General features: G+C 41.4%; 1 protein-coding gene across 1 annotated transcript; it reads right to left on the reverse strand.

Moving 5' to 3' along the window:
* Positions 1-204: 204 nt before the first annotated feature.
* Positions 205-11,961, reverse strand: LOC139624964 (BCLAF1 and THRAP3 family member 3). The gene is made up of 11 exons (XM_071484447.1): positions 11,730-11,961; positions 10,490-10,533; positions 9,660-10,322; positions 8,404-9,207; positions 4,675-4,844; positions 3,735-3,855; positions 3,515-3,587; positions 3,254-3,390; positions 2,923-3,022; positions 2,682-2,796; positions 205-952 (listed from the first exon to the last, which is right to left on the reverse strand). Exons 2-11 carry the CDS (start codon positions 10,522-10,524, stop codon positions 939-941), a joined length of 2,232 nt encoding a protein of 743 aa, XP_071340548.1. The 5' UTR covers positions 10,525-10,533; positions 11,730-11,961; the 3' UTR covers positions 205-938.
* Positions 11,962-12,484: the final 523 nt, after the last annotated feature.

The following is a 12,484-nucleotide window of genomic DNA, read 5'->3' on the forward strand; positions in this document are numbered from 1 at the left end:
GTAACACTATCAGTTTTCCGCAATATCTGAGTAGATCAGAAACAGAGCCATCGTTGATGTCATGGGTAACACCAGTCAAACTGTCGGCTGTGAAAATGCCTATTGAACCGTTTGTTGTGAAATAACCAATAATTCTTCTAACGTTACCAGGTCAGTCTCGTCCATCCAGGTTGACTTTGAAACACCAATGACTCTCAGACAAAATCAAAAGGACAGATGTTTTATTTGGACAGTGACAGTCGGTGAGCAGTCTGTGACGTCTGCTCATGTCACCGACAGCGAGGACGATACAAAGGAGACAAAAAAGAAAACAGCAGGACTTAAGAAAGAGTTTGTTAATTTAACAGACTTATGTCTTCAAGAGCAGCTAAACCATCACCAGTGATGTGTACTTCACTGATAACTGGGCGGGAGGAGGTGATGACCTGACGGCTGGAAAGATGAATGAATGTACAACAGTCATTTACAGTCCGAGCTTCAACATCTGTCTGAGTAACGACGTTGATGCTGACGTTCAACCAACATCATCCCGACGAACTGCAAGTGTTTCAAGATTAAATCAAGACGACAGATCAAAAATGTGAAAAGAGAAAGAAATCAATAACAGAGAGACTCAAAAAGATGTGACGACAGAACAGGTATTAACAGATGAAAGGTGCAGAATGTGAAGTTCCAGCGCTGCAGGTATCAACGTTTCACATTGGCTGAAATCAGAGTCAGGTCGTCTGCTGCTCTCACTCGCACAAACACTGACACAGCAGAGACTTCTTCAGTTTTTTACAACGTCAACATTGTGCTGTTGATCAGAATCAACACGGGCACAATTCGGCCCAAGTCTAGGACGAAGTTCTTCCTTTAATTGGCTGGTTTTTACAAGATGTGTTACCAGTTGTGAACAAATCAGCAACATCCGAATGAAATACCTTTCCGTTGTCCGATCACCAGTTAGGACCTATGAATGGCAGAGAAACAGAGACAGAGAGAGAGAGAGAGAGGAGGTCAGAGAAATCCGGGTCATGGCTGACGGGTGGGCCAGAGCAGAAAGCATAAACAGTAACAATAAAAGAGGATTTGACCAGAGTGAATGGAGAAAGAGGAGGTGAGAGGATGGGATTGGACGAGCTCAGGTATGATTAGAAGCTGATCAGTGGAAGGGCGGGGAAACCTCCTTAAAACGGTAACGTGTCAACTGGTCAAAGGTCAAAGGGAATATTCCACTACCCTGCAACCTCAAAGACTCGACATGAAGCTGCCAGGAGAAGGAGCAGGAAGCCTCCAGGGCTGTTACACAACCACATCCAAAAGAGTTCAACACAGTAAATCTGACTAAATGCATCACAGTCTGAGACCGCAGCTGCACACAGGACGGGACTGAGCTGTGGGAACAGTTAGCCTCAGGGGAAAAACACATCTGACAGATTTCTGCTGTGTAGCTTCAAAACATTTACAGTTGAAGAATATATATATTATTGTTTATCAACTGTGGCAAAATCATTTAGCAATGATGTAATCTAATCATGTTATCGTTCTACAACTTTCTGTTGCCCATCATAAGAACATTCTTTTCATTTTCTTTCTTATTTATGAAATAGTCAAGTTCAATGTCTTTGTTCATTCTCTGTCAGGAGTGATAGGACCCTCACATAACTACCATCAAATACCGGAACCAGTCACAATTTTGTTTCCATGTCTGGACCAGTAAGATGTTGCCTCCAACTCTCAGATCATCATGTTTTTTCTTTGGTTTTGTTTTTTTTTTTTATGCCTTTATTTATAGGTACAGGTTTTATAGGTTTATTTCTAGGTACAGTGAGAGAGAGACAGGAAAGTTGGGGAGAGAGGGGATGACATGCAGCACAGGGCTGTGGGTCTGATTCAAACCGAGCCACTGCAGTTAGCCCAGGTCATCAACGTGTTTTGACTTGTTACTCCGTTCTGAACTTTGTTCCCAGACGCACTAACATCAACAAACTACTCCTCCTCCTGTGCACTTTGCACAATTTCACATTTCTCATGTTTTTTTGATAAGATTTACAGGCACTGTGAATATTTGATCCTCCTTTGTCAACAGTTCCCAGTTCTCACTCACAAAATATTTACTTGTGCAAAATACAGAATGGTCATTACATAATCTACATCTGCACTTGATCTGTTTATGCACTGTGCTGCAGCTATAGTGGGAACGACAGTGACTTTATCAGAGTCCCAAGTTTTCTTTGTTTGTTCCCAGTCTGACTTGTTGTGTTTATATTTGATACACAACTATGATCTAGCCACAACTGCAGCCTTCTGTGTTTCAGTGGTGTAGTGACAGAAATCAAGATTCCTTTTTTAACAGTAATGTAGCAGCTCCTCATTCATGGACACGTTCACGTGTTGTCGTGTTTGACCTGGGCAGATAAATAAAAGTACATCACACTGACACTTGTGGTTATGTGGTCATGGAAAGTACCTTGTGCTTTGGTTTGTCTGCACATCAACAAAATTATAAAGCAAATGTTGAAGAACATTTTCCTCTGAAAGGAGGGAACTTCCTCTGCTACAGATCTTCTCAATACATCAGCTGTTTTAGTATTTCACTTCTTTCTGATTAGTATCAGCAGTGTAACGGCCAACTTTTCTTTAAGTGATTCTGAGTGAAGCACGTTTGGAGGTATAAATAAGCAGAGGTGTTGAGTTACCTGCAGGGTTGGTGCGGTTGTTCTGTCGCCTCATCGATCCACCCCTGTTACCGAAGCGATTGTTCCTGCGTTGGGGGCCTGTGTTCGGTCTGTAAGAGGCTCCTCTCCTTGGTACCTAAAGAGAAGGAGAGAAAACGGATTGAGAGTCACTTTGCTGGCTTTGTGTAATCTCCATCATTGGGTCACATGACCAGAAGTTCACAGGAGAAACTCCACTGTACCCCCACTCTTTAACACTCACCATGTTGTCTTCTCGTCTCCTGCTTTGCTCGTCTGGCCAGGTGGAGAATCCTTCGTCCTCCACCTGAGCCATCTCCTCACTGTACTCTAAACCCAGATCACTGACAGAGACATAAACGCAAGTTGCAGAAAATTTGAGTTATGAAAATTCCTCTGCTGACAAAAGGATTTTGGTGGCCTTTACTTCCTGACACTTAAAAGCTGCTGTGAAAAACTTCCAGTGTGTTACTTTGCCTCATCGCATCCAAGAGGTTTATGACCGCAGAGATAAGTGAGAATTTAATGACACTGCACACATTTCTACAGGTGAAAGAAGAAAAGTGTAGTCTCACCTGACTGGACTGAGCAGGCGCTGTGACGTACTGCTCCCTGGTATTGTGACCTTCACCCCCTCCAGTCTCTCCTGCCTCCTCCTCTCCAGGTCGTGCCTCAGGTCGCCTGGGCCTCGCACCGGCTGCTGGCTCAAACTCTGTCATCACAACATCAACACGATTAATAAAACAATCAACCAATATATTCATTAGGGAACTGATACATAGCTAATCAATAGTCCTCATAACATAGTATTAGACAAAGAGTTATTTTTTTTTAACCTGCATTGGTCCCAGTCTGGAGAACAGAGGCTCGTCGTCATCCAGCAGTGAGTTCATATTCAGACTGAAGCCTCTGCAGAGGAGAAAATTAAAAACAGGGAAAAGGTCCGAGTTTAAGAGACCTTCAATGTTTCAATATCGCTCTTAAGATGATGTGAGTTTCTTCTGAAATATCATGTTTCACTTTACTTCAATCATAGTACGCCTGTCTGACACGCACCGGTTTGAACTGAACCTCTCATCCAGCGTCAGCTCCTCCGTCTCTTCTTCAGAGGAGCCGCCTTTCTGAGGGGCTGAGAAACGCTCGTTTAGGGTGACCCCATCATCTCTGAAATACTGCTCTGTAAACACGGACAACAGACCAGAAACCCATTATTTGTGCTTTAGCCATATTGCAATCAAATTCCAAGAAACACATGGACAATATGTGTAGGTTTTATGGATGTGCTTTACTGACAGTATACAAACGACAGGCTGCAAACATGGACAAATTCTGTCCAGATTTAAAATGGTTTGGCCGCAGGAAACAGCTGCTTTTGACTGAAACTATCAATCATTTTAAGATTTCACAACTTCCTCTGAGTCCCAGGAGCTTGGTGTCTGAGCACAGCTGTTTCCTTCAGATACAAACTGGAGGACTGAATAGACAAAGGTACCGGGATGTAAATTTTTGGACTTGTCTATGTTTTCTGGTTTTCTCAGGTCTGGTTTGTGCCTGTTCGCAGTGCTGAAATATTAAACTTCATTTTCATTTTGGTTGTTATGTAGCACAGCAACTATAGCACAATTCTGTCTCTGTTTTCTACTGAATATTATGTTAACATAATCTGTTCTGTTTACAGGGTCTTTTATGTTTCATTATTTTGATCTCAGGTTTATACGGATACATTATTAAATTTTAAAATCTATATTTAACCCTTTATGATAATTCAGGTTATCAGATGTTAATGATATTTATCTTGTATAGATAACAGAAGACACTGCGCTAAGAAGTGACCTACTGGTTGCCTGCAAAAGCAAAGTGACAAGTAAAAACTGGTATAAAGAGGAGCCACCCAGTGTTAAACAACAGATGGTCACAGTTTGGATAAAAGGACAATTAGGAAGAACTAAAGCGAAGAAAAAAAAAAAAAAAAAAAAAAAATTTATATTTTATTGACCTTTGACCTGGTGCACCAGTGTGATGATCTCCTGTGCAAAAGTCCCAGTGTGCATGGCCGTCTCTCGGTACGTCCCAGAGTGCTCCAGCATGGGCAGGAAGTCCAGACGCTGACGACCCACATTGACCAGGTCTAAGGAGAGCTGCCTGTCTGAGGAGTAACACAGCGGGCTACGGAGGAGGAGGAAGATGATGAAGGTTAAAAACAACCAAAAGACAAATTTGGTTCCCCTCAAGATGAAGTTGAGCCCTTTGGTGAATAAAGAAGATAAATGGCCTCGTAGATTTGATCTACCAGCTACTGTGGCAGGGAATTCACCAGTTTGTTGACACTAAACTTGGGAAATTTGTTTACATTGCTTTTCGTGTTTGACTTCAACAGCTGGAAATGCTGCATGAGTTAGGTGAAGTAATTTTATGATCTCTGATGATTTGCAGTGCTGCAGGAAAGCTGACAGAGTTACACTGCCTAACATCAACATCAGTGTGGCCTGACAATGACTGAATGACTCCTCTGAATGTTTCTCCACTTACTACTGTTGCCGAAGGAGAAATATTTTAAAGGCAGACTATGAATGTTCTCACTGTGAGTATTTATTTGTATTATTTTAGCCAATATACTAATTTATATTAAAAATAACTTTGTCACATCTGAGCAAAAGGAGAGGAAAACGAGCAACAGCTTTACCTTACCCGACACACTTACCTTTCATCTGTTCCACAACCCACAATCTAAGTGTAACTACATCCTATATGTTGACTAAAAAGAGGGATGTTCAACCTCTTAAGTGCACAGAATCATACAAATTCATAATCTCTTAACGGGTGTCTCTAGAGGAGACCAGGACACCGCTCTGTTTAACAGACAGGTGAGTTAAAGGTAGGGTGAAAGTTCACACTTCTTTTCTTGTTTGATCCACTTCAGTGTGGCTTCATGTCTTTGGTTCAACCGCTGATCCTCCTCAGGTAAACTCAGACTCCAGTCACGTTTATGACTGCTGTTGTTTTTCCAATTTGTCCAACAGGTTCTTCAGCACTTCATTTGATCCTTGGTTTTATTTAAAGCCAAATCTATGGCTCTGTTCATGACATCAACATGTCCTTCGGTCAGCACTGATGATGCTTCAGTTTCTCAGTGTTTCAGCATCAACGATTATGTTCATGGCTTCAGATTTTTCTTTTGACAGATCTGATGCTGCTTTGATTTCTCTGCCTCCATAGTTTTGTCTGTGGGTTCAGTTTCACCTTTCAACAGTATTGATGATATTTTTATTCACATTTCTTTTGACAGTGCTGATGAAGCTGTAGTTTTTCCCCATTCATCAACAGTAATATTTAGGTTCATGGTCTGAATGTGTCTTTTTCTGCGAATGGTGACATTTCCGTTCATGGCTTCAATCTCTCATGTAAACAACCTCACTCTCCTGCAGTTTTCAGCTCTGGCTGACTGTTTATATTTATGGCTTCATTTATCCTTCAAACACAACTGGTGATATTTATGGTCATAGTTTTGATTAATCCTTCTGACAACATTAATGAAGTTGTAAATTCTTCATGTATAATCACTGACGACTGAGGTGATGGATTTATTTTCTTCTTTTTTGAGATTGATGATGTTTATTTTCTTGGTTTCAATTTCTTCTTGTTTTTCCCCCATCATTCCGTCCCTGTGGCACTGGACAAGAAAAAGGCTCCTTAGTTGTTCATGTTTGTCTGAGCTTGGATATGTCACAGCATTCCCGCAGTGGACACGCTTTGAAATCCTCTTTCCAAAATAAGAAACTAATTAAATAAACATCCAAACATTCCAAGAGCCTGTTTCAGTGGCTGCTCAGTTAAGTCACAAGTTGATCTTCTCCCTGCTATAAACACAAACTCTCCCTGCTCTTCCATACAGGGTGGGAAACCAGGCTGGTAAATTTCTTGACTATGTCTGGCTTGTTCTTCCCATGTTCTTCTGTATCTCCAAAAAAATGATGTAGCTCCTGAGCTAACAGCTCGGCTCAAGCTCATAAATGCTTATATCTTCTAACATATTCAGATCATTGTCCTCTTCATTGCAGATTGATTTCTGCTTGACATGTTTCCGCTTTACTGTCTTGGTTTCTCTCATGTGATTCTGCTTAACTGTTCAGGTTTGCACGTCTGAACATCCATGTTTTCACAGATCACCGCCCATCTCGGTCAGCATTGCTCAACTTCCTGTCTGAGACAAGAGTAGTGAACAGACGCTTCCTCAAAGTTCCAACAGAATCTGGTTTTAAGTCTCCAGAGCCACCTCTTTAGACACGGAAGTCTCTTCAGATGAGTCAGTGGAAACCATCCAGTCATCTCAGTCCTCTCAACCAGAGGCGTAGGAGCTGGTTTAATAAAAATCTCATAGATGGGGCCATTTGTAGAATAATGATTTTCTTCTCTTTTCTTTCTGCAAAACACAAACATTCCTTCTGATCATAGTCAAATGAGGATAGTTTTCCATTTCAGTCTAAGTGACTGTGCTCCACTTTTCCAGAGAGTTCACAACATACTGAGACATGACATGCAGCATTATTCCTTCAAACATACTCACACAACGAGGTGTGTTTGGAGGTGTGTGCTTTCACAGTCGCTTTTAGGTAAGAAAACTGGAGTAAAAGGAAAATCAATGACCGGTTCAGGTCTTATTAACGTGCTCTTCAAGATGTTTGTCTTCACAGAAGACAACAAGCTACAGTGACGGTGATGGCGCATTTCTGCAGACCAATCCTCTTCACTCCTGAGAGATTTTATAGTCTTCCTTCTTCTAGGTTCCTTGTGATAAACAGACACCTGGGACGACCGGTGGAGGTTGTATCTGCTGCCTTGGGGTGTAAACCTGCAGGACTTTGGTGAAATTCTACCAGATTCTCCTCTCATATATTGTCTATGCCATCTCACCTTTGATGAAAACATGTCCATTATGGTCAATGACAGCTCCTTGTCGTCTGGTTTTTGACAAAGCAGCTGGAGCAGATGTGAATTTGTGGATTCAGTCATCTGGAGGTGCTTCTTTTTCTGTAGTCTTGATGTATGAATGAAACCAGGTCCTTCCAGTTAATCAGTGAATTTCATTTCCAGTTAATTCTTCCAGTCTGTCGAGTGCTGAGTGACTTCTCTCATTTATGCAGAATCAGATGCAACTAAAACTCATTTTTACGGAGGAAGACTTTGCTTCTCTATGTGAACAGGTTACGCAGGCTTGTTTACAACAACGTGGTCACTTCCCCAAAACGTTCCCAAAGCTCAGCTTCAGGAATACGTATCTCAACATATCTCTTCAGGATGTTTGAGCTTCTCCTGGGTCTTCAGTTTGAATCGCAGCATGTTTCTTCCTGGTTTTGTGACAAGTTCTAATATGAAGGCAACTTCACCTTTGTATGGAAATGTATTGTTACTTGAGGAAACTTCTGCGAGGCATCTTGAGTCAAAAGCGCAAATAATCTGGTTGATGCTTGTACCAGCAGAGCCTTACACTGGTAGAAGATGTTTCATGAAAACCTTCAGGAACTGGCAGTGTTTGAATCTACTTTTACTGATTCCACTTAAATGAAATGTATTTTCTCTGCAGTAATTATTAGTCTTTTAAATAAATCTCCATCTTCCATTGGCCTTTTTTTCTTTCCTCTTCCTGTAGCAACTTTCCACAAGCTTAGAAACAGAAGTGTGAACTTTCACCACTCACCCTTGATAGTTTGATTAAAAAATACTCTACCTGTTTTGGTTAATGGGTCGGCTCATGTCCACTTTAATGGTTAACGTTTCCTCCTTTACAGTGGCTATGTTGGTTTTCTGATCGTTCCATCTGCGCTCCCTCTGACGGGGCATTTTAGGGTCCAAGTCATCCCTCGGTGGCTGTCGGTCCAGACTTGCGGCCCTGACATCTTCCCACTGTCCTGCCCAGTTAGGCTTCCCTTCAATGGGATCTTCATACTCTTGCCTGAAGGGTCGGTACCCTGGTCTCTGCTCTTCATGAGGAAGATCTTGGTATCCCATGGAGGACTGCTGTAAGCACGCTTGATTCGCGGGTGGTCCAGTCCTTCCACCCTGTCCGCGATTCAATCTCCCTCTCACAGGACGAGGACTGCCCCTGCTCTTGTGGATCACAGACCCATCTCGATTATCATATCTCATGGGGTTCGGTCTATCTTGCGTCACAGGGCTCCTCCTGGTTTCAATATAGTTGGTGTCCCTCCAATTATCTTGTAATCGGCGTCCTCTCATGTCTTCCCGATCATCCATCCTGCTGTCTGACGTCCTGAAACGCTCCTGTGAGGAGCCTAGTGGACGGGGACTCCTTTGTCGATCAAAGTCAGGGTCCAGATCTCTGCGATTGTTAAATTGTTCCCACCGTTGTGGTTCTCTGTTCCGTGTGATACCATGATCATGTTCAATGACGAGTGGTCTCAAGTGATGAATGTCTCCATGGGGAGGGCTCCCCCGAATGTCTCCTCCAAACCCATCTCTGGGTGTGTCCACAGAGTAACGCTGTTCCCCAAAGTCCTCCTCATTCCTGTACCTGTGACAGCATAAGAGGAGGTGACACGATTCAACAATGACACACGGAACCATCGCAGTTTCACATCTGGTCTTAAATTTACACTTGCCATTAGCTTTGGATTTATTTCACAATCTTATATCATTAAGTATTTGGATTTATCAGTTACCAATGCAACATGATTTTTTTAAAAACTACTTTTGCCATTAAAGCTGCCATGTGCATGAACTACTACAGCAGTGTCCGCCACTCGACATGCAGAAATGTAAAAGCACCAAAAGAGCTTGCGAAGAAAGAAAACTTTAAGCCATGCAATATTTGTTAGATTAGTATTTTGTATTATGGAAAATAAGGCACGATGACAGACAGTCAGGGGTTTTGCTCTATGAATTTAAGAATGATGAGAATCCTCTGATTTCTTCGTTTCCTTTTTCCCTGCGATAGTGCTGCAAAGCATTTTGCTTAAAATTTACCCAAGGTGACTGGCGACATCCATTTCTCTTCTTTGCCTTTTAAAGGGGGGGTTCCTCTCTTGATGTGGATCCTGCCTTCGTCTGTCTCTGTTGGGATCCAGTGCATTCCTCCTTCCTCTTTCCCTACCTGCTCCCCCTCTTTGGTCATCTGTTCTCGCACTGGGACTGAGGTCTCTGAACCTCCCTCGACCTCTGCCCTGCTCCCCTCTCCAGCCCACCCCCGCCTCCCTCTCTTGGTGGTCTGTGTGAGACCTTGGTGTCTGCGGCAATCTTTCCCTCACCAGACTCGAGGGGGAGTGGGTCACCCTCTCCCTGCTATCAAAACTCTGGAAGTGTTCTCTAAACCCTCCTCTGCGTCTCTCTCCATCTCCTCCCTCATTCCGCAGTGGTGAGAGCCTTCGGTCATCATAGAGCACATCATAATGGGGTGACGGCCTCCTGTGGTAAAACTCCTCCTCGCCTGGACGACGTCGACGCGCAAACTGACGGTCATCTGAAAACGGAGGGGGTCTTCTCTCATCTACTGGGTACATGTCTTCCCTGAAGTAGTCCCTGTGTTCTTCAGGATCCTTTCTGATCCTTTCACTCCTGTCCAATGGGTTCCCGTGTAGTTCTGCAAGGACTTTGTAAGGATCAAAGTCTGGTTCCTCCCATGGGAACCTTCTGAAAAAAACACATATTGGGGGGAAAAAAAAACTCATGTCACTGCTTTTGACACAGGAACTTAAGAAAAAAAACAGCAATATAATTTATACAAAAGCAACTAATAAAAACTTGGGTTTAAATTAAGGCACAAATATATGAAAATAAAAGAATGACAATGTATTTACTTGTAGTGTGGAGATCGCGATCGTGGTCTTGACATTTTGTCAACCTTCAAAAAAAGGAGAGGTTTTCAAGATTAACGCTGCAAGCAAAACACAACAAACCACAGAACAGGCACGTATTGCTTAACTATTTCATCCAAGTTAACTATTAACCTGACTGTCAAGATTCTGACAGCAGGTTAATATGAGTTATGACTTTATCCTTGAGCCGCTCAAACAGACAGAAATAAACAGAAATAAACAGACAGCAAGGAGACTGTGATGATTATACTAGGATACAGGTTACTTTCTGACCGTCTCTAATATTCTGTCTTTACTCTCATTAAAATTAATGAGTATATAGTGGGACTGAGAGATGATTCATTATTTAAGTTAAACAACTTTATGCAGACTCATATCATGATGATATGACCTTATTCTGTCTTTCAAGAAATTGTTTGTTTCTCCAGGAGTAACTCTATATTAACTATCCTTATAAATACTATGATCACAATCTCAACCATATTGTCTTGCTCCACCATAAAGTTGAGACAACGCATCTCTAACAAACTATTTCAACATTAAAACCATCATGAAAGTGTTAGATTTCGACTGCACTGGTTTCAGCCAGGTGGACTGAATAAACTGGAAATTCACTGCATGACAAAGAACTATTCATTCTGCATAAATAAGGGACACAGATGTTTGGTTGCAGATACTGACATTAACAATTTGAAATATGGTACCTAATTAGCATCAATCTTCAGTACACAGGTGCACAAATGAATATTAGCAGCAGGTTGAGTTTCTTCAACCATAAAAACATGTTCTTAACAATGATAAGTAAAATATGAGTTTGGAGATTAGCAGCAGCTCTTTGCTTGCAGGTTGGATTTAGACTTTTTAAGGCATCTTTAACACCACATGGGCTACAGCTAATGTCACTTTCACTATCGAACTAGCCAAAGTATGAACCAGTGGCTACGATCAGACCCAGACCTGATTACCAAGTGCATTAACATGACCTGAATAAACAACAGCAAGTGGATAATGAATGAATTAATCAAGCAAGAAAAGTTAATTACAGCAAGAATTTTACAGTTTTTAAGTTTACAGGTCTAGAACAAGCCAGTACCAGAGACCTTTTACTAAAATCACATACAGGAACACGTTAGAGGTAATGTCAATGTTAATGTTAATATCCTTTAGTAAAAAATTAAACCGTTGCTATTTAAGCTAAGCTAACGTTACGCAGTTGACTTACCTCCGTCCGCGGCACACGCCAGGCTACCGAGGCTACCGTTAGCTAAAGCTGGGACAAGCACACCAAAACACCGCAGTACAACAGTTTGTAATGTTGGAACATAACCCAAAGTATTACCAAATACAAATAAAACCTAGCTAAATGCGCCTTGCTTCCCACTGAAGTCAGAAAATGGCTGAGTTGTCGTTGACTTCGGTGAAATCCTCAAACCGCCGAACACCAACGAGTTCTTTACTTCCGCCGCGGTTTTCAGAATAAAACCACCAGCTGTGGAAATCAACAGCAGCACATTAAAGATTTATAAATAATAAAAAAGATCTTTATGTTCAGTCTGTGCTGTCAAACAACAAAGCAACTAATCATAAAAGTAATAACGCCACAATGTAAAAATGTGCAAAAATTATCTGCATGCTTGAACTACGAAAGTAAAAGTGCTCATTGTGCAGACTTAACACAAAAGAAGTATTATAATGTTTTAATGTCTTGGTACTTTATAACATGCATTATATTTTGTGAACTGATCATTTGAAACTATAGTTGTTAGATAAATGTAATGGCCAAAAATTACAATATCTCCCTATGAAATGTAGTAAAGTAGACATATAAAGTATTTTGAAATTCTACCATAGCATTTAAATGTAGTTAAGTGCATTATAATTTTGACTTCAAGAGCTATAGCATCTTGTAAATGTGACTTTATATCTCTCTGTGCTGTTTATTTAAAAACTCATAGTTCTGACTTACTATTAGTATTT

This window comes from Trachinotus anak, unplaced genomic scaffold (assembly GCF_046630095.1).
Source record: "Trachinotus anak isolate AG129_WGS33_773 ecotype Australia unplaced genomic scaffold, CSIRO_AGI_Tana_v1 ptg000009l, whole genome shotgun sequence".
NCBI classification, from domain to species: Eukaryota; Metazoa; Chordata; class Actinopteri; order Carangiformes; family Carangidae; genus Trachinotus; species Trachinotus anak.

Excerpts from the sequence above, each read along its gene's own strand:
- LOC139624964 (XM_071484447.1), bottom strand. The coding sequence starts at position 10,524 with ATGTCAAGACCACGATCGCGATCTCCACACTACAA. Across the intron at positions 3,856-4,674 it reads ACTGGTGCACCAGGTCAAAG|AGCAGTATTTCAGAGATGAT; the intron begins GTCAATAAAATA and ends CCGTGTTTACAG. Across the intron at positions 2,797-2,922 it reads GGAGACGAGAAGACAACATG|GTACCAAGGAGAGGAGCCTC; the intron begins GTGAGTGTTAAA and ends CCTTCTCTTTAG.